The following is a 27,715-nucleotide window of genomic DNA, read 5'->3' as shown; positions in this document are numbered from 1 at the left end:
TCCATCACAGAAGGAGAAAGGAAAAAGGATAGAGGGGAAGCGGATCAAGTTGTTTCCAAGCCAAAGGCCAGGTGGAACAACTCTGTCTTACAGGCCCTGCGGAAAGAAATCAGATCCTGCAGGGCCCTGGTCTCATGAGACAGAGCGTTCCACCAGGCAGGAGCCACTGTTGAGAAGGCCCTGGCTCTGGTTGAGGCTAATCTGACTTCCTTAGGGCCCGGGACCTCTAGGGTGTTGCTATTTATGGACCTTAAGGTCCTCCGTGGAGAATACCGGGAGAGGCGGTCCCATAGGTACGAGGGTCCTAGGCCGTGAAGGGCTTTAAAGGTCAAACCCAGCACCTTAAATCTGACCCTGTACTCCACCGGGAGCCAGTGCAGCTGAAAAAGCACTGGGTGAATATGCTCCCATGGCAGAGACCCCGTGAGGAGCCTCGCTGCAGCATTCTGCACCCGCTGGAGTTTCTGGGACAGCAACAAAAAAGAAAGGCTAAAAGTAAGCATCAACCAACCATTGTGGGAGAAGTATTCTTAATTGCCTGCGTAGGCCTGGCAAAATTTTAAAAAAAAAATCAGCAGGCATTTAAAAGTTGACACAGAAGACACCCACTAAATTTCTTATTGGTAGGGTGTTCCACAGGATGGGGCAGGTGACACTAAAAGCTTGGTTTCTCACTGTTGTCAAACAAGCTTTGCCAACTTGGAGAAAGAGCAAGGATGCTCCTAAAGATTATCTCAGTGACTGAGCTGAGATATAAAGGTTCAGGCCTGAGGTACCCTGGACCTAAGCTGTTCAGGGAAACCAAGTCCCAAATAAAGGCAGCAGCACTTGCCATATTCTGACACTTAGTGCAGGCTGCCTAAAGATGCCAAACCACAATGTACTATTTTCTAAGTTTATGGCTCAATATGTTAAGAAGCAAACAGTGGGACTTGTGTGCAAGCAAGCATATGCACACAGACTGTAACTCAACACCCAATCCAAGCTGATGTGTGAATTCACAAACTACGGAGAAAGCAAGTGTTTTGCATGCAGAAGGTCCCAGATTCAATCCTTGGCAGGTAGGGCTAGGAATGTACCTTGACTGAAACCCTAGAGAGTCACCTCCAGTCATCAGAGACCATCCTGAGCTGAATGGACTTGAGATGCCCACAGTTGCTTGGGGCATTCACCAACCTCTAATTGATTAGAGCAATGGTTCCCAGAGTAGGCAGTACTGGTCAGGGCTGGCCCATCCATGAAGCAGACAGAGGAACTGAGCCCACCCCACTGATGCTTCAGCGGAGGCAGCAAGGGGGGAGGGTGTGGGGCACACACACAAGGTGGCACCTTCCTGCTTTGCCTCAGGCAACGAAACGGGATGGGCTAGCCCTTTCCCTGGGGTAGCAGTGGGATTATTGGGGGGGGGGGTGCTAAGAGGCAAGGGGCCAGCAGGGGGTTGCTAGAGGTGCAAATGATTTGTCAGACATTGCAAAGCTGGTGTCTCTTGATCAATTTTGTCATTTTTGTTGAATTAATTAAACTAATAGTTTGAATCGGATTTGAATAAATGTGCAATTGATTGCTACTGTTCCGAATTTTATTGCATTCCTATCCTCCTTAGTGGGTCATGCAAAGTGCTATTCTGAATAATGCTTTTTATAGGGTATAGTAGGGAGCGCCAAGGGTGAGTTTACGGAACCAGGGGAGCGGTGGCCCCAAAAAGTTTAGGAACAACTGAATTAGGCAATGGGGGAGGCGACTTCCTCTAGTGCACAGTCAGCATTTGAAGACAAAACCAGGAAGCATAAGCTGTACCTTAGCCATGTCCAGAAGAATCTCAAAGTCTACCAGAAGTTCGTGGACCTCCCTGTTGAAGACCACCAGCTCTGCCTTCTGCAGGGAGAACTTCTTGTCAGGATCAGGTGGTGCAATCATGCTGCCTTTCCCAGCTCCAAACAGACCGTTGCAGGCAACCTCCACATACAGGGTCAAGCTAGGGAAGGGAAAAATGTCAGCAATCTCATCAGCCATCTAACTGTTTAATCCAGGGGGAGCAAACACAGTGCCTTCCAACATTCTTCACCCTCAGCCAACACGGTCTTGACTTCTTTTTTAAATGAACGAAAATGGACAAAATAGGCAACCTGACTTTCCTAGAAAAACAAAAGAGTAACTCTCTGAATGGCTAAGAGGGCTTCCTTGCTCACCTGTGGGGGTCCGTCTCCTTTAGATTATCTGTCAGAATGTAGCTGGTCTTCTCACCTTCCCGCGTCAAACCCTGTCAGATTTTGGGGGGTGGGAGAAAGGGGATCAGAGGTAACCACTTAAATGTAACACAATAGCTTACAACACTGCCTAAAACAGAACATGTACAAAACAAATGAAATACAGTGAAAATCCCTGAAATGAGAAGTAATCGACTAGAAATATTATCTTGTAGAAATAAACTAAATAATAAAAATCAAAATGCTTAAGGAAAACCTAAAATTGAACAAAGCCTTAACGGGATGCCGGCTACAAACCTCGTTTCACTGAACTATTCAGTTTCCTCAGAAGGAAATAGAAAAATCATAAACTTTAAATGACCAAAATTCAAATAAAGGGGTAGAACCCCCCAAAATTTGGAAGTATTATAATCCTAGCTCAACCTAGGTAAAGCAAAGTGCAGTAATACAGGATTGAGGACTCAACTGTGAAAATTCTAGTGCTGCGTTTACAAAAAGGTTTAAAAACCTTAATGGCACAAATTTAGAGAAAGGAATACAAGATAAGATAAGCTGTTTTAGATTTTAAACAAACTCAAGAACAGGGCTGAAACGCTCCCATGGTCTAGATGTTACTGTTGATCAGTATTTGAATTTGAGCCATTTAGTTTTTTAAATCTTTTTGTAAAAGGTTAAAACGGAACATGGGGCATAACGTGCCAACACAATCATTGACTTGTCACTAACTATTGACAATTGAATGCTGCACAAAGGTGTACACTACCTCCTTGCAAGAGCCAGTGAGGGCTTTTCAGTTGCATGGCAAGATCTGCTGCTTCTCCCTTCACACACCCTGACATATATACTAGACTCTGAACCCTTTGTGGACATTGCCAACTCCCACCAACAAAGAACTTAGCTTTGTTTTTTCAGAGAGAGAGAGAAAGAGAAAGAGAAAGAGAGAAAGAAAGAAAATCATGTGCCTGGCTTGTTTCATTTCTAGTTAAACTCAGCACCATTTAAAAGGAGCGCATCTATCTATTTTAATTCTACTCTGGGCAAGGGGGCAGGATGCATGACTTTGATATGGTCATGAACGCTAGCTGATCAGCCCTCTGCACATCCAGATGAGGTTGTCGCTTACCTGCACAGGCTGGCCATCCCTCCAAATCATTCCCTCTCCTTCACTTTCCCAAAGAAGGTGGACTTCCTTTCCTGTCCATTCCCTGGGGATGCTGAGATCTACTTTGAACCAGCAGGTCTGCCATCTTAGGGAAGTGACATGCACAATTTCAGGTGACTTTTTGAAAATAAATAAATACAAACAATACTTCTAATTTCCACAGGATAACTATCTCACTAGGATGGCAAGAAATGTATTAGTGTTTGCCCAACGCTTCAATCAGAAAAGGGCCCTGAAAACCCTGGCTCAACCAAAGCGCACACCATTGATGTTACTTATGAGGGCCTAGGGAAAAAAAGATGGGGCATTCAGCCTCATGTGATGTAACGGCACTCCGCTCAAGTTTGCTTTGTCCCATAGATTTCCGTAGCTGTGACTCAAGAATGTAGTAAAGGTAAAGGTACCCCTGCCCGTACGGGCCAGTCTTGACAGACTCTAGGGTTGTGCACTCATCTCACTTAAGAGGCCGGGAGCCAGCGCTGTCCGGAGACACTTCCGGGTCACGTGGCCAGTGTGATGAAGCTGCTCTGGCGAACCGGCACCAGAGCAGCACACGGAAACGCCGTATACCTTCCCGCTATAAAGCGGTACCTATTTATCTACTTGCACTTAAGGGTGCTTTCAAACTGCTATGTGGGCAGGAGCTGGGACCGAACGACGGGAGCTCACCCCGCCGCGGGGATTCGAACCGCCGACCATGCGATCGGCAAGTCCTAGGTGCTGAGGTTTTACCCACAGCGCCACCCACCACCCAAGAATGTAGGGCTGGGGAAAATTCCCTGCTCAAAACTCTGGGGAGCCACTGTCAGTGTAGACAAGACTGAGCAAGACAGACCAATGGTCTGACTAGTATAAGGCATCTTCCTGTGTTGCTATTATATTTTTATTTTATTAATTTATATATCATCCTTCACCCAAAGATCTTGGGGCAGTTTACAAGATAAAAATACAGGATAAAAGCACAAAATAAATAGTTAAAACAAAACAATACCCCCTTGTCCCACAAACACATTAAAAAGGCCATAGAATATTAATCAGCCCAAGGCCTGGTTGAAGAGGAATGTTTTCGTCTGGTGCCTAAAGATTTATAATGAAGGTGCTGGACGAACCTCCCTGGGGAGAGTATTCTACAAATGGGGAGCCACTGAAGAAAAGGCCATTCTGATGTTACCGCCTCTAAGGGAATACTTACGTGCTTCCAAAACAGTCTCCAACTTTCACAAGCCTAAATTCTTGTCTGACCGCTTCGTCATATGGAATCCGCTGTGAGGTTTCAAAGCAAGAGAGAGATGCCAACGAGCAGGAAGCACCAAACAACCTGCAGTCAAACACACACCTCAGTGTCATCAGCTCTTTGGTATTATTATGAAATTGCAGTATACAGTGGTACCTCGGGTTAAGAACTTAATTTGTTCTGGAGGTCTGTTCTTAACCTGAAATTGTTCTTAACCTGAAGCACCACTTTAGCTAATGGGGCCTCCTGCTGCTGCCGCGCCGCCAGAGCCCGATTTCTGTTCTTATCCTGAAGCAAAGTTCTTAACCTGAAGCACTATTTCTGGGTTAGCGGAGTCTGTAACCTGAAGCGTATGTAACCTAAAGCGTATGTAACCCGAGGTACCACTGTATGGTCACATCAAATCCCCCGTGCGGGCCAAACTGTGTGTTCTTAAGAATGTAAGAACCATGAGAAGAGTCTGCTGAATGCGGTCAATAAATAAATAAATTATTATTATTATTATTATTATTATTATTATTATTATTATTATTATTATTAATACCCCGCCCTTCCCGGTTTAAAAAGCGGGCTCAGGGCGGCTAACAGCAAATATAAAACATTGGTTAAAATGCGACTTAAAAACAGCATAAAATACAACATAATGCAGCATCAATGTCAATAAAATTCAAAAATTCAGGTGACATTTTTTTTTGGGGAGGGGGGGGGGAGAAACCCAGTCAGTAGACATCAAATGATCACCAGGGCTAACTGGCCAAGTTGGTCCTACTAGGGACAGCAAGGAGACCAGGGAAGAGCTTAAAAGTGGGGTCCCAGAAGGGTTTCTTCATAGAAAAGGAAAGGGAAATGGGAATAGAGGATCAGGCTAATTCAAATTGAAGGCTAGGAGGAATAGCTGAATGGAATGGCCCATCTAGTCCAGCATCCTATTCTCACAGGGGGGCAATTAGATGCCCCAGTGGGAAAACCGGAAGCAGGACCTGAGCATGGGCATAGCCATTATTTTTGTTAGGAGGGGGCAGGCCTTTTGTTGGGGGGGGGGGCTCAGCTATGCATTTTTATTTATTTTAATTGATTTGGGAGAGCAGTTGCCACCTTCTGCCCCCCCCCCATGGCTACGCCCATGGACTAGAGCACAAAAGCACTTTTCCCCGCCCCTGCGGTTTCCAGAAACTGATATTCACAAGTGTTATTTGCTCCAATTGTGGAGGCAAGAGCACAGCCATCGCAGCTAGAAGCCATCCATAGCCCTCTCCACCATGAAACTGCGACGGTAAGCCATCCAAATTGGTGGCCATCACTGCCTCCTGTGGGAGGGAGTTCCGTAGTTTAACTCTGCGGCGCTGCGTGAAGAAGGAAGCCAGGTGGGGAGAATGGGGAAGGCTTTAGGTGTCGGACCAGCACAAGCCCACCTGCCCCGGAGGTTGCAGTCCGTGAAGTATATCTCGGAGATAAACTTTTCGACCCGTTCGAGGGTAGTTCGCCGGTGCTTCAATACGGCAGGTTTTAGCTCTGCCCCGGACCCCGCCATGGCTCTCCAAACGCAAAAATTAATCCCTTCGGTACGGCACGTAAATATCTCCGCTGCACAACACAACTGAGAACAATGGTTCCGCCTCCCCTGGACTCCCGAATGCGCCACTCTCGGGTTCCAGGAAAGCGGAGTTGTCTTTTTTTAGGGCGCAGGCGTATGAAGGAAATTTCCGCCCTTCCCCTCAGTTTCACTTTCCACAGTAGCGAAGTTTATGCCCTTCGTGGCCAAAAGGAGAGCACTGCGTTTTCCTCTGAGCCCCAACGTGTACAGTACATCTTTACCGGATGTGGAAAGCGCTTATCCGGTGAAAGATCCACGACTGATTTTTTTGCAAGACAGTGCAATAGAATCTGCACAGAATGTGTAAGAGAGTTGGGCAGCCTTGCTGTGAGCGAGACAGTCACAGCCCCCTGCCCCCACTGTTAGCACCAAAGGGCAAAGTCTAACATAGTTAGGCTTTGACCACCAAATATTTTTTTTCAGAGAAAAAGACCATACAAAATTACACAGAGCCCTGTGTGCTTGCTGTTCTAAAAGAACAAGGCTCTTCCCTCCCCTTTTCAAAAATGCATTTATTTATAAAAAAATATGTGCCCCCACCACAACTTCTGGCCCACAGTGAGATGGCCCAACAGTGGCTTACAATGTAACAATTAGTTTAAAAATACATTGCTCCTGTGCAACAGTGGTAACTTGTTTATCACCTTCTTCCAAGGGGGCTCAGGGTGGTGTACTGTACAGTTATTTATCCTTCTTGCCTTATTTCTCACAGCAACCCTACAAGGTAGGCATGTCTGAGAGGTAGTGCCTTGCTCTATGTTACCCACTGAAGTTCATGGTTAGAATTGAAATTTAACCAAGGCTTGACTGCTCCTAGCCCAACACACACCACACCAGTGGTGTGAACACCTTCTCTGGGTGACCTGGGGCCATGCACTAGAGAGGCATAAATGGGTGGAACAATGAAAGCAGATTTTACCTTTCTACAGCAAGGTATTTTCCATACAGACTCACACACCCCTCTCTGCCCAGGCATGCAAGAGGCATCTTCAAAGTTCAAGGACACATCTCTCCTGAGGAGCACTGAAGGAGAGCATGGAGCAGGACCAGTGAGGAGGGTGGCCTGAAGAGGATCCAGTGGGCCAAAAAAGGGGGCCTGATGAGCCACATTCAGCTCCCTACCCAATCTCATGAATGAATAAGGCACATGGAAGGGGCAGGAACCCAACCAGCCTGGCAGCTAAATCTTACTAGTGCAAAGGGAGCAACATTCTCTACCACACCCAAGGGCAGAAGGTGTGCTTCGGAGAGCCATGTGGCTGCCACACCCAGCTCAGCCCTTCAGCACCTGGCCGCTGCTCAGCCTGACACCTACTTGCTGCCCATTCAAACCAATGCCACAGGGCAGGGAGACATCAGCAAGTGCCTTAAAGGTCTGAGCATGCACGATGTCTGCTTGTAGATCCCTCTTTCTCTCTGCTCCCTGTCAGCGTCCTAGGCTCACGGCACAACCTGTGAAGTCTTCAGCGAGGGGAGTTGGTGGGAATTATACCATATGCTTTGATAGCCTTTATTAGGAAGAGATGAAAAAAAGAGTGCATGAGAAAGGATACCGTTAGGAGACTCTGCTACCTCAAGACGGTATGTCAAGGTACGTGCAGGGGGAATTCAGCCTTGAGCTAGCTTGAGAGAAAGCAGGCGCCCTGTTCATTCTGGGTGAATCGGACCCTGGGGGTCCTTTCCCTCCAAGAATGTGACTTCATTTCTACGCAGGTGTAAAGCTGAGGCGAGGGAACATCTGTGGATGAGCCTGTGCAAATCATATATATATGTGTGTGTGTAATTTTTATTAGGTTTTTTAACATATCATTTTCAACAGTAATTAAACATACTTTTACATCTTATTAAAATGTTTGACTTCCATCATTCCTATCTGAAAATTTTCCAATCTAATCTCTCAATATGCATTTCTTATCTTCCCTATTACATTTCAAACTCATAACCAGTATCTCTATCTTTTCTACTTTGCAACACTTCGTATATTTCTCCTTACAAAACTTCTTGTAGTCCTACTAGCCTAATTTGTTGATTACAGTTGCTCTTCAAATAATTCATATACTTCTTCCAATCTTCTGTAAATCTCTGTTCCCACAGGTTTCGAATCCTTCTTGTCATTTTGTCCAATTCTGCATAGTCCATTAATTTCGTCTCCCATTCTTCTTTCAGCGGAATTTCTTCTTGTTTCCGTTTCTGGGCTAACAATACTCTTGTCGCAGTTGTTGCACATAAAAACAATTAAACATCTTGCCTATTAATGTCCTGACCTATAATACCAAGTAAAAATGCTCCTGGTTTTTTTAAAAAAATGTATATTTCAACATCTTTTTCTTCTCATTATATATCATTTCCCAGTTCTTTACTTTTTTACATTTCCACGACATATGATAAAATGTTCCTTCTTTTTCTTTACATTTCCAACATTTATTATTTGTCATATACATTTTAGCTAATTTCACTGGTGTAATATACTATCTATGAGATTTCACCCCTCCCATATCCAAGAATCTCCTGAGGAGTCTGCTGATTCTCCAGAGGAGGAGGCGTGTTCTGGTCTCTACTTATTCTGCGCCAGCACCACATCAAAGAGTCAGTCAGTCAGTGTGTCGGAGAGAGTGTTAGAGAGAGATTGTGTTTAGATAAGGTTGCTGCTAAGAGCAGCTGCAGACACTCAGTGCGGTTCAGCATTCATTTATGCTTATACCTATTTAGCTCTGTATATAGTTGTATTATAGTTGTAGTTATAGGATAAAGAAGATATTCTACAGAGCTGCTCTCCGAGTTGTTTATACAGTGGTGCCCCGCAAGACGAAAAACCCGCTAGACGAAAGGGTTTTCCGTTTTTCGATGCGCTTCGCAAGACGATTTTCCCTATGGGCTTGCTTCGCAAGACGGAAACGTCTTGCGATTTTTTTCGGTTTCCCCCCCTTTTTCTAAGCCGCTAATAGTCTTTTAGCCGCTAAGCCTTTAATAGCCGCTAATAGCCTTTTAGCCGCTAAGCCTTTAATAGCCGCTAAGCCTTTGATAGCCGCTAAGCCGCTAATAGCGCTAATCCGCTAATAGGGTTGCTTCGCAAGACGAAAAAACCGCTAGACGAAGAGACTCGCGGAACGGATTATTTTCATCTTGCGAGGCACCACTGTATACTCTGCTAAACTCTGCTGTGTGACGACTGTCTTCTTGTTGGAGTGAATCCGGTGCTCACAACTCTGTGCGTCCATAGCACTTTGACCTGTTCCTGTGAGAAGGTGGTCTCTGGAAGTGCTACCCAGCTCGCCTGGCCCAGTCGAGGCTGAAGTGGATGAGTCCAGTTGGTGGCACTGGCTCAAGGGCGATGCTGACAACCTATACATCATTTTCATCATATGAGCCTGTGCAAATCATAGGCCTGGGGACTCCCCTTTTGTGGGCTCCCCAGCAGCAGCCACTTTCGCTAGGACCAAGGGAAGCCGCCTCGAACACGGCAGGGGCTTGTTCATGGGAGAAGCCCAGCCCCAAGCAAGCCCTGCCCCCTGCCCCCCAGGGGCTGCCTCCCGAGGGGCTCAGCGGCCAGCCCCAGCGGCCCCCACCCGAGGTCTGGTAGGGAAGCCCCGCTCCTCCCTCCGCCTGGGCCCCGGCAGCCACGCCCACAACTGCAGCCCACGCGGCCCCTTTGCCCTCCCTCGACAAACACGGCGGGGCTCAAGTGTCGCGAGAGCTGCGGCCGGCCCGCTGGCCAGCGCCGCTATTCCTTCCCCGCAGTAGAGCCTCGCGAGATCTCCGGCCGCTTTCCTTTCTTGCCGGCGGCCGAGCTCTCGCGAGAGCCCCCCCCAAACACACCGCGACGAGAGGGCGGGGCCGAGGCCGAGCCTGTTATCTCCTCGCCGCGCTTAACCTCTCGCGGCGTTTGAGGGAAGACTCCGCCCCTCCTGGGCACTTGGCCCCTCGCGCCCCCCTCCCTGGCCGCCGCCGCCGCCGCCGCCTTTCTCGGGAGGGAGTGACATGGAGCCGGCCGGGCCAGGTCAGTGTGAAGGGGAGGCGGACGGGCGGAGGGAGGGAAGGACCCCGGGGCCCCTCTGCCCTCCTCAAGCGCATTCCTTCTCCTGCCGCGCCCCCCCTCATGCCTTATTTCACCTCCCCCTCAGAGCCCCCCCCCGGGTCTTTTCTGCCCCTTTTCCTTTGTGCTTGCTTCCCCCCCCCTCCGCCAGCCCCCCGTCATCAGAGGGGCCGGGGTCTGTCGGCCATCTTCTCTCCCCAGCCCCGTGTAAAGGGGGCGGGGGCGGGGCTGCCGACCTCTGCCAGGGCTGGGCCACTTCAGGTTGCGGGGGGGGGGGGGAGTCAAAGAATGGGGTGGGGTTAAATTTTTTTTACTGCGCCTCTGGGCGCCTAATGTGGGGGAATAGGAGAGGCCTTGTTTTCGTGGGGTGGGGAGGTTCATCTCCGTCATGACTGCGCCTATTCAGGTTGTGGGGGGGGGGGCCGTGTTTGTGGCAGGGATTGCGGGGTGTGTGTGAACATTCCGCCCTATTTAAAAACAAATATATTCTACTCACTGAAGGCTATCGTTCTGGAGAGAAACACACGCCCTCTGATCCTCTGGCTTTGTGTACACTAAATAAACTACTTTTTCATTTGTGCACGAGTGCTGTAAGGGGGGTGGAGCTGCCATGTCACACTCCTGGTTTTCTATGTGTAGGGAGTTGTTTTTAAAGAAAGCTAGTGGGTCAAGAAACTTGTCTTTGCTGTGACACACTAGTTATCTGTGCGCAGGGAGTTAACTGAATGGTGCTTCATATATTTTTTTAATGTCAGTCTGCACACACACACACACACACAGCCCTGACACAGGTTTGAGATGCATCCTCTTTCAAGTGAGAAAGTAGGCCATATTATTTGGTATAAACGTGAAAGGATTTTTGTGTTATGCCTTTGAGAAAATGAAACAAAATTGTCCTCTGTGCCTCATGTAACAGTTTTCATGCTCTCTATGTTGTGTTTATTTTTTTCTATTGTTTTTTGCACTCCTTGCTGCTCAGCCAGAAGAGCCTGGTTATTTTAAATTATTATTATTATTATTATGGCTTGACAGGTGCAGATTAGTATGTAAAAGGGAAATTTAGGAGCTGTTCTGTGCTGTTGCTCCTGCTTCTTTTAATTTCCCCCACATATTTGCATTCCTCTGTCCCCCAGCAAAAGCTGTCAGCTGATGGCGGGAGATGGGCATGCTCAAACACCATAGAAAATGCAAGTGATGTAAAGATCGAGTTGGGGAATGATTCTCTTTACTGAAAAGTATTTCATGTTAAGAGCAAAAGCCTTCACCAGCAAAATGGCCTCGCCAGACAATGAGTCCAGCTTGCAAAATGGCCAGGAACTTTTCCCTTGGATTCAGTGCATGTCAGCATACTATGAGGAATGGTGATTTTTTTTTTTTAAAGGGCTTGGGTTACTAAAGCTTGAAAACTGTTAGGCCAATTATGAATAGTAGCAATGCTAGTAGATATGGGCACAACCCTCCTGCATTTTTCAGAATGCCACAGTTTACTAGCGTGAGGAATCTGCAGCTCAAAGCTTCAAAGAGAAATATATTTTGTTTATGCTTCTTCAAATAACTTTTAAAAAAGAAGGTATACCTTGTGCCTTAACCCTTACATTTCCCCCAAAAAAACTGCTTGAGGCCACTCAAATATGATGAATAATATGAAGCATGTTAATGGGAACAATATTTTCTATAAGTATGATCAGACTTGTATGGCTATTTTTGTAAAGAAATTTAAATATATATGCCCATTATGAAGCATGTAAACACCACTTAAAGCTATAATCAAAATATTTGTTATGTAATAAAAAATCACTTAGTCATAACCTCTAGTTCTGCAAACTCTTAATTTAGTCGCCAGTAGTATAAAGCTTTTTAGCCTCTTTGAAACGGATTCTGGTATATAAACAATCAGGGAATGGTAAAATGGCACAGTAGCAATGAAGTACATTGCTATTGGTATTCAACCCACTCAAATCAAAGGGCTTAAATAGAGCACAATTCCTGCATGTTTCTTTAGAAGTAAATCTCACTGTGTTCAGTGGGTCTTACTTGTAGGTGCATTGTATTTAGGATTGTAGCCTAAGCATGCTGACCTTTGAATTGTGACTGATTGAATAATACTGTATTCCTGTTTCAGGGGAAAATCCCCTCAGTTAAATCACAGTGGAGCTTTTTTATTCATCCAGATGTTGCTGCTTCCAAATGTAGCTATAGAATAATTAGAATGGAGGGTTGAGAGAGGATTGGAAGACAGAATACATTTAATCTATTACACACTAAAGATTAGTGGCAGTAAATTGTGCAAAGCCACTCTAAATTGTTTTGTTTATTCCTTAGAATTGTAATCAGTACAACTTGAGTAAATTATTTGAATAACGTATCTACAATAGAAGATGTAAAAACAATCTTGATGTTTAAAGCTGCACTCCTAAACTTGCATGTTGAGAATGCACTCAAACATAGCACAAAACCACTGTTCAGTGCTATGGGAATGAGCACAAGTTATTTGCAGGGAACAGAATGGTTCCTCATTTCATCCAAACTGAGAAGAAGAGTGCTCAGTAATAGTGGTCGCTAACAGTGGTTACTGCTAATGGCGGGGCGGGGTGGAAACAGAGCACATTTTAAAAGTTAACTTGTTTCCCTAAACTATAGGTAAAGGTAAAGGTACCCCTGCCCGTACGGGCCAGTCTTGCCAGACTCTAGGGTTGTGTGCTCATCTCACTCTATAGGCCGGGAGCCAGCGCTGTCCGCAGACTCTTTCGGGTCACGTGGCCAGCGTGACAAGCTGCATCTGGCGAGCCAGCGCAGCACACGGAAACGCCGTTTACCTTCCCGCCAGTAAGCGGTCCCTATTTATCTACTTGCACCCGGGGGTGCTTTCGAATTGCTAGGTTGGCAGGCACTGGGACCGAGCAACGGGAGCGCACCCCGCCGCGGGGATTCGAACCGCCGACCATGCAATCGGCAAGTCCTAGGCGCTGAGGTTTTACCCACAGCGCCACCCGCGCCCCTAAACTATAGTTAATACTAAATACAGGTTTTCCGGTTTTGAATACAACTACAGTTGACAACTGAAGCAAAAGCTTTGAGTGTCTTCCTCCTGACCACACTGGAGGAGTGCATGGGTTCTGAGGCTCGTGCACATAGTGTATTGTGTGTGAACCAGGCCCTTGAAATTAATGGAGCTTACAAACAATTCTTGGGGAGGAAATGCAGTATAAATACTTAAGTAGGAAAAGCACATCTCATGCATTATTCCAATCAGTTTGCGGATTTGTGTGTCAGTCAAATTGTACAGTACTCAAGTTTTCTCACTTAGAACTACACCCTTATAGTTTTCATCCTATTTTTGTTACCTGGTTAACAGTGTGTGAAATTAGCCAGGGCAATTCCGCACGTGGCTTTCGGCCACTTGCAACCAAGTGAAGATGCCTGGGCGCCAGGATGGCACCTGACATCTCCACCATCTAGAGGTGCATGCCTGGGGATCATTGGATCTTGAATGTTTTCACACACCGATACCACACCCTGTAGAATTCTATCAGTTCTATTTTATCTGTACAATCAGAATGAATTTCAGGAACCAAAATGCTTTTTCTGTGCAGGAGTAGTGAAATTGTTGCCGCTTGTCTTCACTTACCCCACCCCACTGCCCTGCTCACAGTTGTGAAGAATATTATTACGTTATGAATAAGAAAAAGAGGTAGGAATAGGCCAATATATGGACTGTCCCTGGATAAAGTGACTTCTTTAAGTTCTCAAAGTTTTTTACCTAGCTCAGGGTTGTCATCTGAACTATATACTGTAACTGAGAATCAGTCACAACCATTCAGTAATTTGAAAAATAAGACTTTAGAGCCATCTTACCCAAAAATGGCAACCAGACATTCCGTTTTGGTGACTGCAACGTTGACTTAAGGAGCCATTTAGCACCTAGCTTATATATGTGAGTTTCTAACACTGCTGGTTAATATGCATTCCTGTGCAGTCTAGATCAATTGTGCTTACCTAGGAGTAAATGTGAATAGAATTATAGCTGTAGTTTTTTTATCATATATACCTGCCTTCTTTTGGTAAGAAGTCATTGTCAATAGTTACTTCCCTTCTTCTGTTGTTCCATATCTGTGCTATTATCGGTTATATATATTATAACAACATATTATATTAATCATCAGTATGACTTGTCTTTCAGAGCGCCTTTTCCAGCACTTAATTGAACCACTGAATGACAGAACAGACAATAAGTTCTACAATGTTGCTAAACTGGGAGGCACCAAATACGGTAACACTTAATTGTCTTTTTGTTAATATGGCTTCATTAATAATGTGATACCTTCAATATTGTATTACATAAAATTTAAGTGCTAATTTTCTATAGGTTGGGATGCGCTTTTGGTTTTCTTCAGAACTGTTTGAAATATATGGCTTGATATAAGACACTATTGCATGCTGATTGCACTGCCATGGAGATGATTACATCTACTGCATAAATAGCACAGTCCTAAACCTGCCTGCTCAGAAGCAAGCAGTATTGAATCCAATGGAGTTTACTCCCTTGTGGGGTTAGGATTGGGCCTTGCTTCACGTATTTGTAATCTAGACTAGCTGTTTTCAGGAATTTATTTCTACGTTTTACGCTTCTAACAAACTGAGACGAGGCCAAATTCTGTTATCCAGTATAACATGAAGCTCAATACAATGTAGAGTTCAGAATTCTTATGTCCACTGATTTCAAAGTGTTCAAACTCATCTAACTCATTATTGGATTTCAGCCTTAATGGACAAGAGCTATCACTGAGTTAGTTGAAAATCACATAAATCAGAGCAATCTCTTTGAAGTTCCTTACAGCTCTGTTACAGTACAACTTAGTTATGGCGCGAAGATAGTTAACTTTCCTGCAAGTGGGGTAGGGGAAAGCAACATTTTTGTATGCATTGTTTGGTTCCATTGATGGGCTGCTGGCACGTACATGGCCAATAGCCATGACTCCCAAGCCCCCCGCCCACCACCTGTACCACCGGGGCCTGGTAGGGACCCCAAGATCTCCTGCAATGCTTTTGCAAAGTTTTTTGCAGATAAAATCGCTCAGATTCAGAAGGAGGTAGACTCCACCGTGGGAGCAGGGCCAGGGCGGGAGAGTGCTAGAGTTCTGTCTGGTCCTGTTACATGGGATCAATTCCAGTCTGTTACCTCCGAGGATGTGGACAGGCTGCTCGGAAAAGTGAAACCGACCACCTGTCTCCTTGATCCTTGCCCATCCTGGCTGATAAAAGCGAGCCGGGAAGGGCTGGGCGATGGGCTCTGCGGGGTGGTGAATGCTTCCCTCTGTGAGGGAGCCTTCCCAGACCCGCTGAAAGAGGCGGTCATTAAACCGCTTCTTAAAAAAACATCTTTAGACCCGGCCAATTTGGCCAACTATCGCCCAGTCTCAAATCTGCCATTCTTGGGCAAGGTGATTGAGCGGGTGGTTGCTGAACAACTCCAAGCACGCCTGGAGGAAACGGACCATTTGGATCCCTTCCAATCGGGATTCAGGTCTCACCATGGGACTGAAACTGCCTTGGTCGCGCTGGTTGATGATCTCCGGCGGGCTAGGGACAAAGGTGAGAGCTGTTTCCTAGTTCTGCTGGATCTCTCAGCGGCCTTTGACACCATCGACCATAACATCCTTCTGGACCGTCTAGAGGGGTTGGGAGCTGGGGGCACTGTCATACAGTGGTTCCGCTCCTTCCTCCTGGGCCGTGTCCAGAAAGTGGTGGTGGGGGATGAGTGTTCAGACCCCTGGGCTCTCACTTGTGGGGTGCCTCAGGGTTCTGTCCTCTCCCCCATGCTTTTTAATATCTATATGAAGCCGCTGGGAGAGATCATCAGGGGGTTTGGACTGGGTGTTCATCAGTACGCAGATGACACCCAGCTCTACCTCTCCTTTAAATCAGAACCAGTGAAGGCGGTGAAGGCCCTGTGTGAGTGCCTGGAGGCGGTTGGAGGATGGATGGCGGCTAACAGACTGAGGTTGAATCCTGACAAGACAGAAGTACTGTTTTTGAGGGACAGGGAGCGGGTTGGTGTGGGGGATTCCCTGGTCTTGAATGGGGTAACTGTGCCCCTAAAGGACCAGGTGCGTAGCCTGGGAGTCATTTTGGACTCACAGCTGTCCATGGAGGCGCAGGTTAACTCTGTGTCCAGGGCAGCTGTCTACCAGCTCCACCTGGTACGCAGGCTAAGACCCTACCTACCCGCGAACTGTCTCGCCAGAGTGGTGCATGCTCTAGTTATCTCACGCTTGGACTACTGCAACACGCTCTACGTGGGGCTACCTTTGAAGGTGACCCGGAAACTGCAATTAATCCAGAATGCGGCAGCTAGACTGGTGACTGGGAGTGGCCGCCGGGACCATATAACACCGGTTCTGAGAGACCTGCATTGGCTCCCAGTACGTTTCCGAGCACGATTCAAAGTGTTGGTGCTGACCTTTAAAGCCCTAAACGGCCTCGGTCCTGTATACCTGAAGGAGCGTCTCCACCCCCATCATTCAGCCCGGACACTGAGATCCAGCGCCGAGGGCCTTCTGGCGGTTCCCTCATTGCGAGAAGTGAGGCTACAGGGAACCAGACAGAGGGCCTTCTCGGTAGTGGCGCCCGCCCTGTGGAACGCCCTCCCATTAGATGTCAAAGAGATAAATAATTACCTGATATTCAGAAGACATCTTAAGGCAGCCCTGTTCAGGGAAGTTTTTAATATGTAACGCTGTACTGTTTTAACGCTGATTGGGAGCCGCCCAGAGTGGCTGGGGAAACTCAGCCAGATGGGCGGGGTATAAATAATAAATTATTATTATTATTCATTTTTGCAAAATTTTATTAAAATTAGCACTCACTGTGTAATAGCTCAAATCCTTTACTTTAACTGTCATTTTCTGAAACAAGAACAATTGAGCAGAATTTGGCTGTAATCCTAAACAAACCTAATAGGAATTAAGTCCATGAAACATATTGGGGCTTACCTCTGAGTAAACATACTTGGGGTTCCACAGTTAGTTACCTTATTGCATATTGCTAAAATTCTAGATGGATGTCATAGCTTCCATGGTAACTGCAGTTGGGACACATAACTCAAGCAGAGTTAAGGTGAAGTTTACAAAACAAAAGTGTTTCACCTGAAGTGCTTCAGTAATACGTATTATTTGATCCACCTCGGTTCCAGTGGTGTTCAGCAAAATTTTTCCTAGGGGAACAGTTAAGGCCAGAGGCACCAGCTTGCAAGGGTGATGTGGAGCAGGTTGTCACGCATGTGAGCATCGCACCTCCCTCCGTAAACCAGGCAGAAGCTTCCTGGACTTCGGGAAGGAGGCGCCAGGCTTTAATACTGTACAGTACTGTAATACTCCAATTTACTCGGAACATTTAGGGGACTAGCCTAGTCCCCCTAGTCCACTGACTACACACCACTGCTTGGTTCATAGGTTTTATTTGTTACATAACATAGTAACAAACAAAACCTATGAGCCAAGGTGGATCAAATAGACATATTACTGAAGCAGTTTTTATGCTGTAAGTCACCCTGTGATCCTCGGGTGAAGGGCAGTAAGTGGTACCTTGGGTTACAGACGCTTCAGGTTACGTGTTTTCGGGTTGAGCACCGTGCCAAACCCGGAAGTACCGGAACGGGTTACTTCTGGGTTTCGGCACTCGCACAGAAGCACTAAATCGCACTTTGCGGGTTGCGAATCTTCCTCCTGCAAATGTGCCTCCTGTATGGATCACATTCGCAACCCGAGATTCCACTGTATAGAAATTTAATAAAGAAATAAATATAAAATATTTATTAAAAAATACTTTTAACCACTCTTCTTACTAGGCCTCTAGTATCTCTTATTTACTTTAAACAAATATTAAACAGTGCAGTGCTTTCTTTGATGTACCTTTGCAGAGCTCTAAAATTGCCTTAGTTTTATAGAGCCATCCTATGTATGTTTACTCAGAAGTAAGTCTTGCTGAGTTCATTGGCATTTACTGCAGAATACGTATTCCCAGAGTTTTATCACTTTGTTCAGCCTGGCTGTCGCTAGCCTGCAACTGTTATCTTGTGTAAAACATGGACGCAAACAGTTTCTGCTGTTTATAGCCTTTGAAAAGCAGATTTATGAACATATCAAGCTGCCTTACCATGGGCTCTTCTAGGTCAGTATTGGCTACCAGAAGACAATCAGGATCAAGAGAGCATAGTCCATCAACAGGAATTCAGACTAGGCAGACTCTTGATAAAATTAGGGTTAGGAATAAGCAAGGTGCCATGGGGAGGGTTTGTCTCCAATGTTCTCCCCCCCCCCTCACAGGAACAGCTGCAGGGAAAAGAGACAGGGAAGTTAGGCAAGACACGGAACAGTGAAAGAGCCAAACTGAAGCTAGGTGACAGAGACCCAGCAGCCCAGCACTGGGTTTCTAAGCAACTGGCCAAACGCCTGCTGTCACCTTTCAGGAGGTTCCCTGTTATGTGTCAAAACAGGCAATTAGGTTGCAGTCTGGCTAGTCTACCAGGCACCGGGGTGCTGTCCTAGAGTGTTGATTGTTGCTGGTTGCTGCTGCTCAAGGCACATGAGAACCCTGATTATTGAGCAAGGAAACTTGTAAGAGCAATAAAAAGAGGCCATGTTCAGGATTCTGACCAGTTGTTTTACATGAGCTCAATATATGAGCTCAGCAGCACTCTCCTTACTTGTGTTCCCCAGCACCTGGTGTACTGAGGTTGGCGGTTTCCTGCTTGGTGCCCATCACTACATTACGTGGCAGTGAATTCCATTTTACTATGTACCGTGTGAAGTTCTTCGCGTCTTTTTCTGTCCTGAATGTCCCACCGTCATAGGAACCGACTCCTAGGGGTCGAGGACCCTTTGTCCCCCCCCAAAAAAAAAATATTTGAGGGAGCTGCCTCAAGTTAATGGGCATTGCCATTCAAATGGGGGTGGGTGCTGTGTCTTGTGATAGATTATGTGGGGTGGAGCTTACCTGGAAACACCCCCCCCCCCATATTTTATTCATGTTAGCACCCCTGCCCACTATTCAGCTTCATTGGATGACCTCTGGTTTTAGTATTATGAGGGAGGGGGACTTCTCTATCTGCTTTCTCTTTGGTAATTAATGTAAAAAATGTACTAATTGCTCAAATTACTTGTTTTTCATGTTTATCCTGCCTTCCATTATGGAACTCACTACATGTGCATAGGGTTTCCAACCAGTTGCTCGCCAGGCATGGACCAGGCCTGTTTTGCTTCAGTCAGGTTGTTGCATCACATGCCTTCAATAATAATAATAATAATAATAAAATTTATTATTTATATCCCGCCCATCTGGCTGGGTTTCCCCAGCCACACTGGACGGCTCCCAACAGAATATTAAAAACACAATAAAACATCAATGCCAAATCTTGCATTTGACTCCTTTTGTTCTGATGCATTCTGAGGTTTTCCTATATAAATATAGAAAGTTGAGCGTCGCTTGTGGGCAAACTGTATGTAGATACTGATCAGGTTGAAAATAATTATTAAAGTCTTTGGGATTCAGTTAAAAAAGTCTTTCATAGAGTCCATGTTCTTAATTAAATGGAGGAAATTGCAAAAAGGACAAAATTTACGTTAGGTTCTTTGGCAGTTTGAATCTAAAACACATTTGCCGATTCATGGTTAGCCTTTGGATGAATCACCTAATGAGAGTGAATTCATGCTGTCTGCCTTGTAAAGCCCAACTAATTTGAATGAAGCTGGTGAGCCCTGCAGCAGCACTTTGTGCTCTCTGGAGCTGGAAAAATAGTATGCGGACCTGTTAAACTTGCTAGTTAGTGCTGTGTCAGTCTACTTTATTGCAACTTTACATTGTGAATTATTTTTAAATGGAGTAACCGCTATCTCCTGAGGTGGTTGCTGTAAAATCCTCACAAATGCCCTTTGTGAACACCTGCATGTTAGAACATGCCCCAGAATCATAAAGACCCAGGAAGCTGCCTTATACAGCATCAAACTGTTGGGCCGTCTAGCTCAGCATTGTCTTCACTGACTGGCAGTAGATCTGTAGGGATGCCAGGGATTGAACCTCTTGAGTACAAAGCATGTGCTTTACCACCTGATTTCTGCTGTGTGAAAGAGTTCATGAGCAGGTGCACCAGGATTCCAGCAGGCAAGTCAGTGCATGAAGAATTCCCTGAAGGTGGAAAATAGACAAAGCTGTGCTGCATCGGCATCTAAAATATTGGCCACTCCAAGGGAAACATCTTAACATTTCGCCCATTGCTTTTAATCTGCCTAGATTTTTAATCCAAGCCCTTCTTAGTCTCATTATCATTTTTTCTCTCTCCCCACCATGCCCAGACTTTTATGAAATCTTTTTATTGCCACATGCTGGACTTAACATCGTGGATTTGAAGCAGTAAAATTTTACCGGCCACGTGAGACCAAGTCCCTTGGTTTAGCCATATCCATCAGAGGAACACTTCTCTGTACTAATCTTTGCCTTCTCAAGATGTCAGTTAGTGTTCTTGCCACAACAAAAAGGCCAGAAGCACAATATCAAGGAGATCTGTCTTACAAACTAAGCAGCATCATTTGCTGGCTTATCTTTGTCAATAAAGAAAACTATTCAGTGTTACCTAGTATTTATTGGCCTTTGGTTGTGACACTCAAGGATACTGAGACCCTGTTGCGCTAGTTCAGCCTTCCCCAACTGGAGCCCTTTTATCTCAAAGACTAGCAAATGAAATTGACAGACTAACCACCACTTCCAGAATTCCATCTAGCTCTGGACAGCCTGAAATATACGAGTTTAGTTTAATTTACTTTCACCAGTTGGCGTCCATTAGATATATACCAGTTTATGCATGTTGTTAATCACGAATAAAAGTGCATTGTTGGGTTCTAGCTCACTTACATGGGGGATTGGTGCAAATGAGTACCCTATTTTGATTTGCTTAGTTTTCCTACTAAGAATAGTTTGCACTGAGCTGTAGTGCTATTTTGATAAAGTTATCAACATCATTTTAAAGGCTCAGTTTAGAGATGTGAAGACCCAGAAGGGAGGGGAAAAACACATTTGGGGAGTAGCCTCTACACAGGTGAATCCGTCCCAAAGTATTTACTTGACCAATTCAGTTACTTTATCTTTGTGCAGATATCCTGCCTTACTCCATACGGGTACTGTTGGAAGCCGCTGTCCGCAACTGTGATGGCTTCCTAGTGAAAAAAGAAGATGCTATGAACATTTTGGACTGGAAAGAAAAACAGAACAATGTTGAAGTGCCCTTCTGTCCTGCCAGAGTCCTTCTCCAAGACTTTACGTAAGACACATTTTCCTCATTATATATTTTAGCTGGGTCTAATGCGTTCTTCAAGCACTGCAGGCTTTATCTAAATGTTCAGGGTGGAACTTACACAGTGTTTAGAGAGGCAGAAGTTCAGGTATTCATGTAGGTTTATACTGGCAACAGATCTACATAATGAATGTCTCTTCAGGAAAAGTGATTGAAATAATGGGGTATCATTTCACTGCTGACTGCTTTGTGTATGTCTCAAGATACTTATGCTGCAGGGACTTTTGGACATCTCTGCTTCAGTTCCCATCTCACACTAATGACTGTACTGTTTCTTCACAATTGGGACATTCTTCCACATACATAAATATGGGCTGCTGCCTTATATCAAGTCAGGCCATTGGTCTGTCAAGCTCAGTAGGCATGGGGAATAGGATCCAGCCAGTGGCTTCACTTCACAGTTCCCTGTCAAGAATTCTGGAGTATAATTGATACCAATAGGGTTTGCATTTGGCTCCAAATTTCAAAAGGTGCCCTGCTTCCTTAAGGTATGATCAGAAGTACACTTTGAGATTTTTGCAGCTACATCTTTACCTGCCCTACACCTGGCACAGGGCATGGAATGGGGGGAAAACCCTCATGGGTCAAATTGGGACTCTGGCTAGGTCTCATAAGGCCGTGGGACGGAGGTTCCCCATGCTTGGTCTACATGAACTGACAGCTGCTTTCCAGACAAGGGTCTTTCCCAGCCTTACCCAGAGGTTCCAGGGATTGAATTGGGACTTCCTGCATATAAAGGATGTGCTACTGTCCCTTGCCTAAGCATTTTATTTGTTGTGTGTTGACAGTATTATTCCTGTTAGTTGGATTTGTGTCCTGATCACTTTGCATTTAAATCAAGGTGGCTTGCGACCAATTTTTTTTAAAAAATGTAAACCTTCAAAGTGCAGCAGCAAACTAGCAGTTAATTCTTACTCCTTTAATCTGGTCTCTGTCTCAGACATGAATTCTGTGTAATGCAAAACACAGTTGGCATATAATTGTGCTTTTAATCATTTGCATGTCTAGTTAGCAAATTGGTTATAGCAGCATGGACATAGCAGGAGGAATTTGAATATGTTGCTGTAAGTACTTGAAAACCATGGGAAGAAATTTAGGTCTTCAAAAACATGTCCGTAGGTGGGCCTGTGTCAAGCATAAGCATGTTAATGGTAAAGGCTGGATCAGTACTAGCAGGGCTTACGGTGTGCTTCAGAATCCCTAAAGGATGTGGTCCCATGTAAAAAAAATAAACCCCATCAAGAGGTAGACCCAGTGTTCTCAGCTCTGTTTGTCAGAGCAACAAGATGGTATGCACTCAATCTGTTTATACTGTACTAAATGCAGGGAGTAGATCTGCCCATTGCCTTCTAGTGTACCCAGACCTAATCAGACTGGACTTGAGGAGGAGGTTTAGATAACTTAGGTTCATGTAGCAAGTGGCTCAGTATTAAGGATGGTGTTTGATGCAAGCAATTTGCCAGGGATTTGCCTCTTGTTGACAGTTTTGTCTTGAAATTGCTGGCAACATGGTTGTCTGGCTGGCCAGTGCTGAGAATTAAGGTGATACAGAGGTCTCATTAGACTCCGATGTGCACCTTAACATACAACCAAACAACCATCCAAAATGATTTAGAGGAGTAGAAACAAACCAGGCTCACATGCTTCTATTTTCCTTCTTGTGCACAGCATCACTTTCCACTTTCTGCTTAGTTGAAAGCAGAGTTATGACATCTGTTTGTGTATGCGCTCCAGAACTGGAGGTTTGATTGGGTTTCCAGTTTTGATTTGAAAGCAGACACAAGTAATAATTGCTGATTCAGATGCTATGACTAACAGGAAACTGAGAGTTGAAATGGCATGTGAAGAGGGTAAGATGCAGTGTGCAAGTCTGTGGTTTGTTTCTATTTCTCCAAACTATGTATTTCGAGGATTGTCTCAACCGGTTCCATTCAGTGCAAGGATATTCTGTAGCATAAAATAAAAGTTTTCCTGAGTGTTTCTGAGCTATCATGTGGGACCTACTAAGGCTGTGTTAACCAGTATGGGGCCCGTGTCATTGGCTCTAAAGGATCTTTATTCTGTATGGCAGCTAAATATTTTTTACATTGGTCATTTTCATTAGTGGAATTCCTGCAATAGTGGATTTTGCTGCTATGAGGGAAGCTGTGAAAAATCTTGGAGGGGATCCTACAAAAGTTCATCCTGCCTGCCCAACAGATCTCACTGTGGACCATTCTTTGCAGATTGACTTCAGTAAATGGTATTTATTGTACAACTGTTTTGTTTTTATTCTACTTTTTGAGTAGCAGTTATAGTGTAATGTGGGTCGCTTCATGTATGTGAAATTCCTACTCTCTGCTCCCTGTCAAGCCCCTGTAACCACTACACCACATTGACTCTCTTGTATTGAGGACTGCATACTGGAAGTAAGCAGAGCCAGAGCCAAAAGTGAATGGGCAACCCCTTTTCCACTTCCTTTCTTTTCTGCCACCCTTCCCCCCCCACTCCCCCCTCCTTCTCATCCTTGTGAAATTAGATGAAGGGCCATAGTTGCCCACCCCTGCTCTAAAGTGCACCACCCAGGTGCCAGTTCTGCGAGACACAGAGGCATGGTGGATGTCTCCTAGCTGAAATTGCCTGTCTGCTGAAGTTTACCAAACCATTAGCATCTCTCATCTCTTGAGAGATAAAACATGGTCTCACTATTCTAGTGTTGCTTTGTTTGGGGTTTTTAATGTATATATTTTACATTTACTTTATATTTAGTAATTCAAAGGATTTTGATAAACTAAAACCGGTTTATTTTCTCTGTTTCTTTTTAAAGTGCAATACAGAACACTCCCAATCCTGGAGGTGGTGATCCCCAGAGGCCACCACCAAAACTTTCTCCACTTAAAGCTCCTCGGAAGCTACCGTGCAGGGGCCAGTCCAGCTGCAGAGGGCCATGTGATGGAGAGTCTGGTCGTAATTCGGGGCCACTTTCTGTGCAGATTGAGAACACGCCTCCGCTGTGTCCTTTTCATCTTCAACCAGTGCCTGAGTAAATTTTTTTCTCCAATTCTCCTTTTTTCAGTTTGCTTTCTTCCTGCAGATGAGCATCCGTGGCATTGCTAGGGCTTTCTTCCAATTCCTGTTTAACAGTACATCCCTCAAGTTTAACATGGAGCATGTTAAGTATCAGGCACTGCTTTATCTAACACTAAACACTGCCATACATTAAGCTGTAACTTACTGGCAATCAAAAACTGGCAGGTTGGCTGCCTATAACAGTTCAGGTCTTGCTTCTTTTGCCACAGTGAAAGCTTGACAAGGCAATAATGTTTTTATTCTAAAGGCCACTTACTTTTTTATTTCTTTTAAAAAACAAAACATGTGATACAGTGGTACCTCGGGTTACATACGCTTCAGGTTACAGACTCTGCTAACCCAGAAATAGTACCTCGGGTTAAGAACTTTGCTTCAGGATGAGAACAGAAATTGTGCTGTGGTGGCAGCAGGAGGCCCCATTAGCTAAAGTGTTGCTTCAGGTTAAGAACAGTTTCAGGTTAAGAACAGACCTCCGGAATGAATTAAGTACTTAACCCAAGGTACCACTGTACATCTTTCTCCTTTTTTAAACAATACACATCTACGTGGAGAAAATTCTTAGTTCACTTTGTAAGTTGGAAAGTATTGTTTTTTTATTTATCTCAGATCAGTCCAAACGGTGCCATGGATGGTGGAATCCTACAACCACATTGTCTACTAGCCTATTGAATGTTATTTATTTATATTTATAATTATTACACTTTTATGCTGCTCTTCATCCAACGACCACAGGGTGGTTCATAGCAGCATAACAGTGTACCGTCAAGCTACAAAGTCATCCTCATATTCAGACATTCTGGGGTTTGTTCCAGGGGTGCCCAAACTTTTTTCAAAGAGGGCCAAATCGACCAGTGGGTCAGCCAGATTAGGCCAAAACAGACTTTGGACATGCCTGGTTTAATAATCTGTTTTTCTGCTCAGGCATTTTGCCAGATGTAAGAATTGTAAGGGCTGCTTCCAAAGTGCAGATATTTATTTTATTTTTAAATTTGATGTATTACATTTTAGCCCACCTTCCCCCCCCCCCCCCAAGGAGCTTAGGATGGTATATGTGGTTCTCTTCCCTGCCATTTTACCCTGACAATAACCCTGTGAGGTAGGTTAGGCTGAGAGACTGTGACTGGCCTAAGGTCGCCCTGTGACTTTCACTGCTGAGTGAGGATTTGAACCCTGGTCTCTCAGGTCCTAGACCAACACTCTTAACCGCTGCACCACACTGGCTCTGTAGCTGAGTTTCTATATGTGTATTTTCTCAGTGGGAAACTTTCATGAAGGCCTGGTTCACACAGAATGCTAAGACAGACTATTGTTTACTATGAACAAAAAAGAGTGCTGGTACATACTTCCCAAATCATGCCATTCCCTGGCTGGGAGGAAATGAACCAGAGGACTGACTTAGCATTCCCATGTGATCCAGCAATCATTGTTTATTTTTATTTTTTCAAACCACGAGAGGAAGCCAAATTTGGTCTATCCATTTAACATTCTTCTGAAAGACGTGATGATTGGCCACATGCAGTAAAATTCAGTCTCTGCCAAGGATTAAGCAAAAGCATAATATAGGAGGACAATTGTTGGACAGGCATAGTAGAAAAACCTCCAGATATATTTCTTAATTTCTCATAAATGAATGAGATTCCTGAAGCCATACATGCTTGACTTGTCACCTTACTGGTTTTCTAATTTGCAGTAACAAGATATGAAGATAAGCGGTTTTCTTATCATGCATAACATGACTCTAATTTACTTCTTGCTTGAGGTTACTTACCTCTAAGAACAGTAGCCAGAAAGCACATCTTCCCTTTATGGCAGCATCATTCTAAAAGCAAGGTTATTTTTTAAAGACACCTTTTTAAAGCCAGCTTGCCCCATGCGATCTGAAGCAGTGCTTATTGCCACATGATAGACACTCACTGCATGCTTTACAAGTGCCATTTCATGTGGAGTTAAAATGCCTCTCCTAACCAGCTCCAGATTTCTCAGTTTTCAACTGTAAATGAAATATTAGGAGAGAAAACAGTAATGTTTATATGGGTTTGGTTTTTTCCCCCTGTAGGCCGGAAACAGTGTTAAAAAACCAGGAGATGGAATTTGGTAGAAATAGAGAGAGACTTCAGTTTTTCAAGGTACGTTGGTTTGAAGAACCTTATGGCAGAACCGCACAAAGTGGTCTGGTGGAGATCTGCTTGGGTCTGTTCTGCAATCAGTTTTGAACCTTCCCCCTTTCTTTCAGAATATTTAACTAAGAGAACAAAAGGAGGCTTCTGGTATTGAACATGAAATGGCATACTCATTCTCGAATTAAGTCCTGTTTATGATTGACATACTTCAGGAAAGGTATAATGGAGAGACAGATCATGGCTAGAACGGCAGAGTTTTTAACCTGTGCAGGAAGCTCTTAATTTTTCTGTGTGAAGGGGCACACTATCTTATGAACTGTGATAGCTATGTAGGTTCTCTCCTATGCTAATACTTGCTGAGACACTCATATTTTCAGCAGTTTGCCTTTCTTTACCAGTAGATATGGGATGTGTTGGTTAAAAAATAATAAATCCTGATGTACCTTTTCTCATTTACAGTTACCATTGCTAAAGCTTGCTTGGTTCAGAGAGTGCGAAGATCACTTATCTTAATTCCCCACCCCTTTTATCTCTCTCTCTCTCTCTCTCTCTCTCTCTAGTGGGGTTCCAAAGTTTTCAGGAATGTCTCAGTAATTCCTCCTGGAACAGGAATGGCCCACCAAGTGAACCTGGAGTACTTGTCAAGAGTAGTATTTGATGTTAAAGACTTCCTCTATCCAGACAGCGTTGTTGGCACTGATTCCCATACAACAATGGTGAACGGCTTGGGAATCTTGGGATGGGGTAAGATGAGTTGGCAGTTCACAATGTTCTTCCTTGTTACATCTCTAGTTTTCAATTTCTTCGTCTTTATTTTAATTTCCCCATTAACGTTTTCTATTGTGATAGTTGGGTGGAGAGGGGGAAGTTGCAAGTATGAGAAAATATAAATATGCTCTATTATTATTATTATTATTATTATTATTATTATGCTTAAAAACACACTTTACTA

At 44.7% G+C, this 27,715-nt stretch overlaps 2 protein-coding genes across 3 annotated transcripts in view; one reads left to right on the top strand and one right to left on the bottom strand.

The window, feature by feature from the left end:
• The window catches only part of MAN2C1 (mannosidase alpha class 2C member 1), a 34,156-nt gene extending 27,750 nt beyond the window's left edge, over positions 1-6,406 (bottom strand). Inside the window, exons 1-5 of one of the 2 annotated variants that reach the window (XM_077934448.1) lie at positions 6,016-6,406; positions 4,562-4,687; positions 3,331-3,454; positions 2,190-2,260; positions 1,798-1,975 (exon numbers count right to left, since the gene is read on the bottom strand). In XM_077934448.1, coding sequence (XP_077790574.1) covers positions 1,798-1,975; positions 2,190-2,260; positions 3,331-3,454; positions 4,562-4,687; positions 6,016-6,134 — 618 coding nt within the window. In that variant the 5' untranslated portion in view covers positions 6,135-6,406. Of the gene's footprint in view, positions 1-1,797; positions 1,976-2,189; positions 2,261-3,330; positions 3,455-4,561; positions 4,688-5,787; positions 5,942-6,015 lie in introns of those variants that run through there. The other variant, XM_077934449.1, reaches the window with a different exon arrangement.
• A 3,631-nt stretch (positions 6,407-10,037) lies between these two features.
• IREB2 (iron responsive element binding protein 2) overlaps positions 10,038-27,715 on the top strand; it is a 39,393-nt gene continuing 21,715 nt past the window's right edge. The window contains exons 1-7 of the mRNA XM_028743255.2: positions 10,038-10,194; positions 14,411-14,500; positions 21,376-21,541; positions 23,679-23,816; positions 24,381-24,596; positions 26,700-26,769; positions 27,324-27,507. Coding sequence (XP_028599088.2) covers positions 10,176-10,194; positions 14,411-14,500; positions 21,376-21,541; positions 23,679-23,816; positions 24,381-24,596; positions 26,700-26,769; positions 27,324-27,507 — 883 coding nt within the window. The 5' untranslated portion in view covers positions 10,038-10,175. The remainder of the gene's footprint in view (positions 10,195-14,410; positions 14,501-21,375; positions 21,542-23,678; positions 23,817-24,380; positions 24,597-26,699; positions 26,770-27,323; positions 27,508-27,715) is intronic.

Source organism: Podarcis muralis, chromosome 9 (genome assembly GCF_964188315.1).
Source record: "Podarcis muralis chromosome 9, rPodMur119.hap1.1, whole genome shotgun sequence".
NCBI lineage: Eukaryota > Metazoa > Chordata > Lepidosauria > Squamata > Lacertidae > Podarcis > Podarcis muralis.
This window is presented reverse-complemented; position numbering and strand designations above follow the sequence as displayed.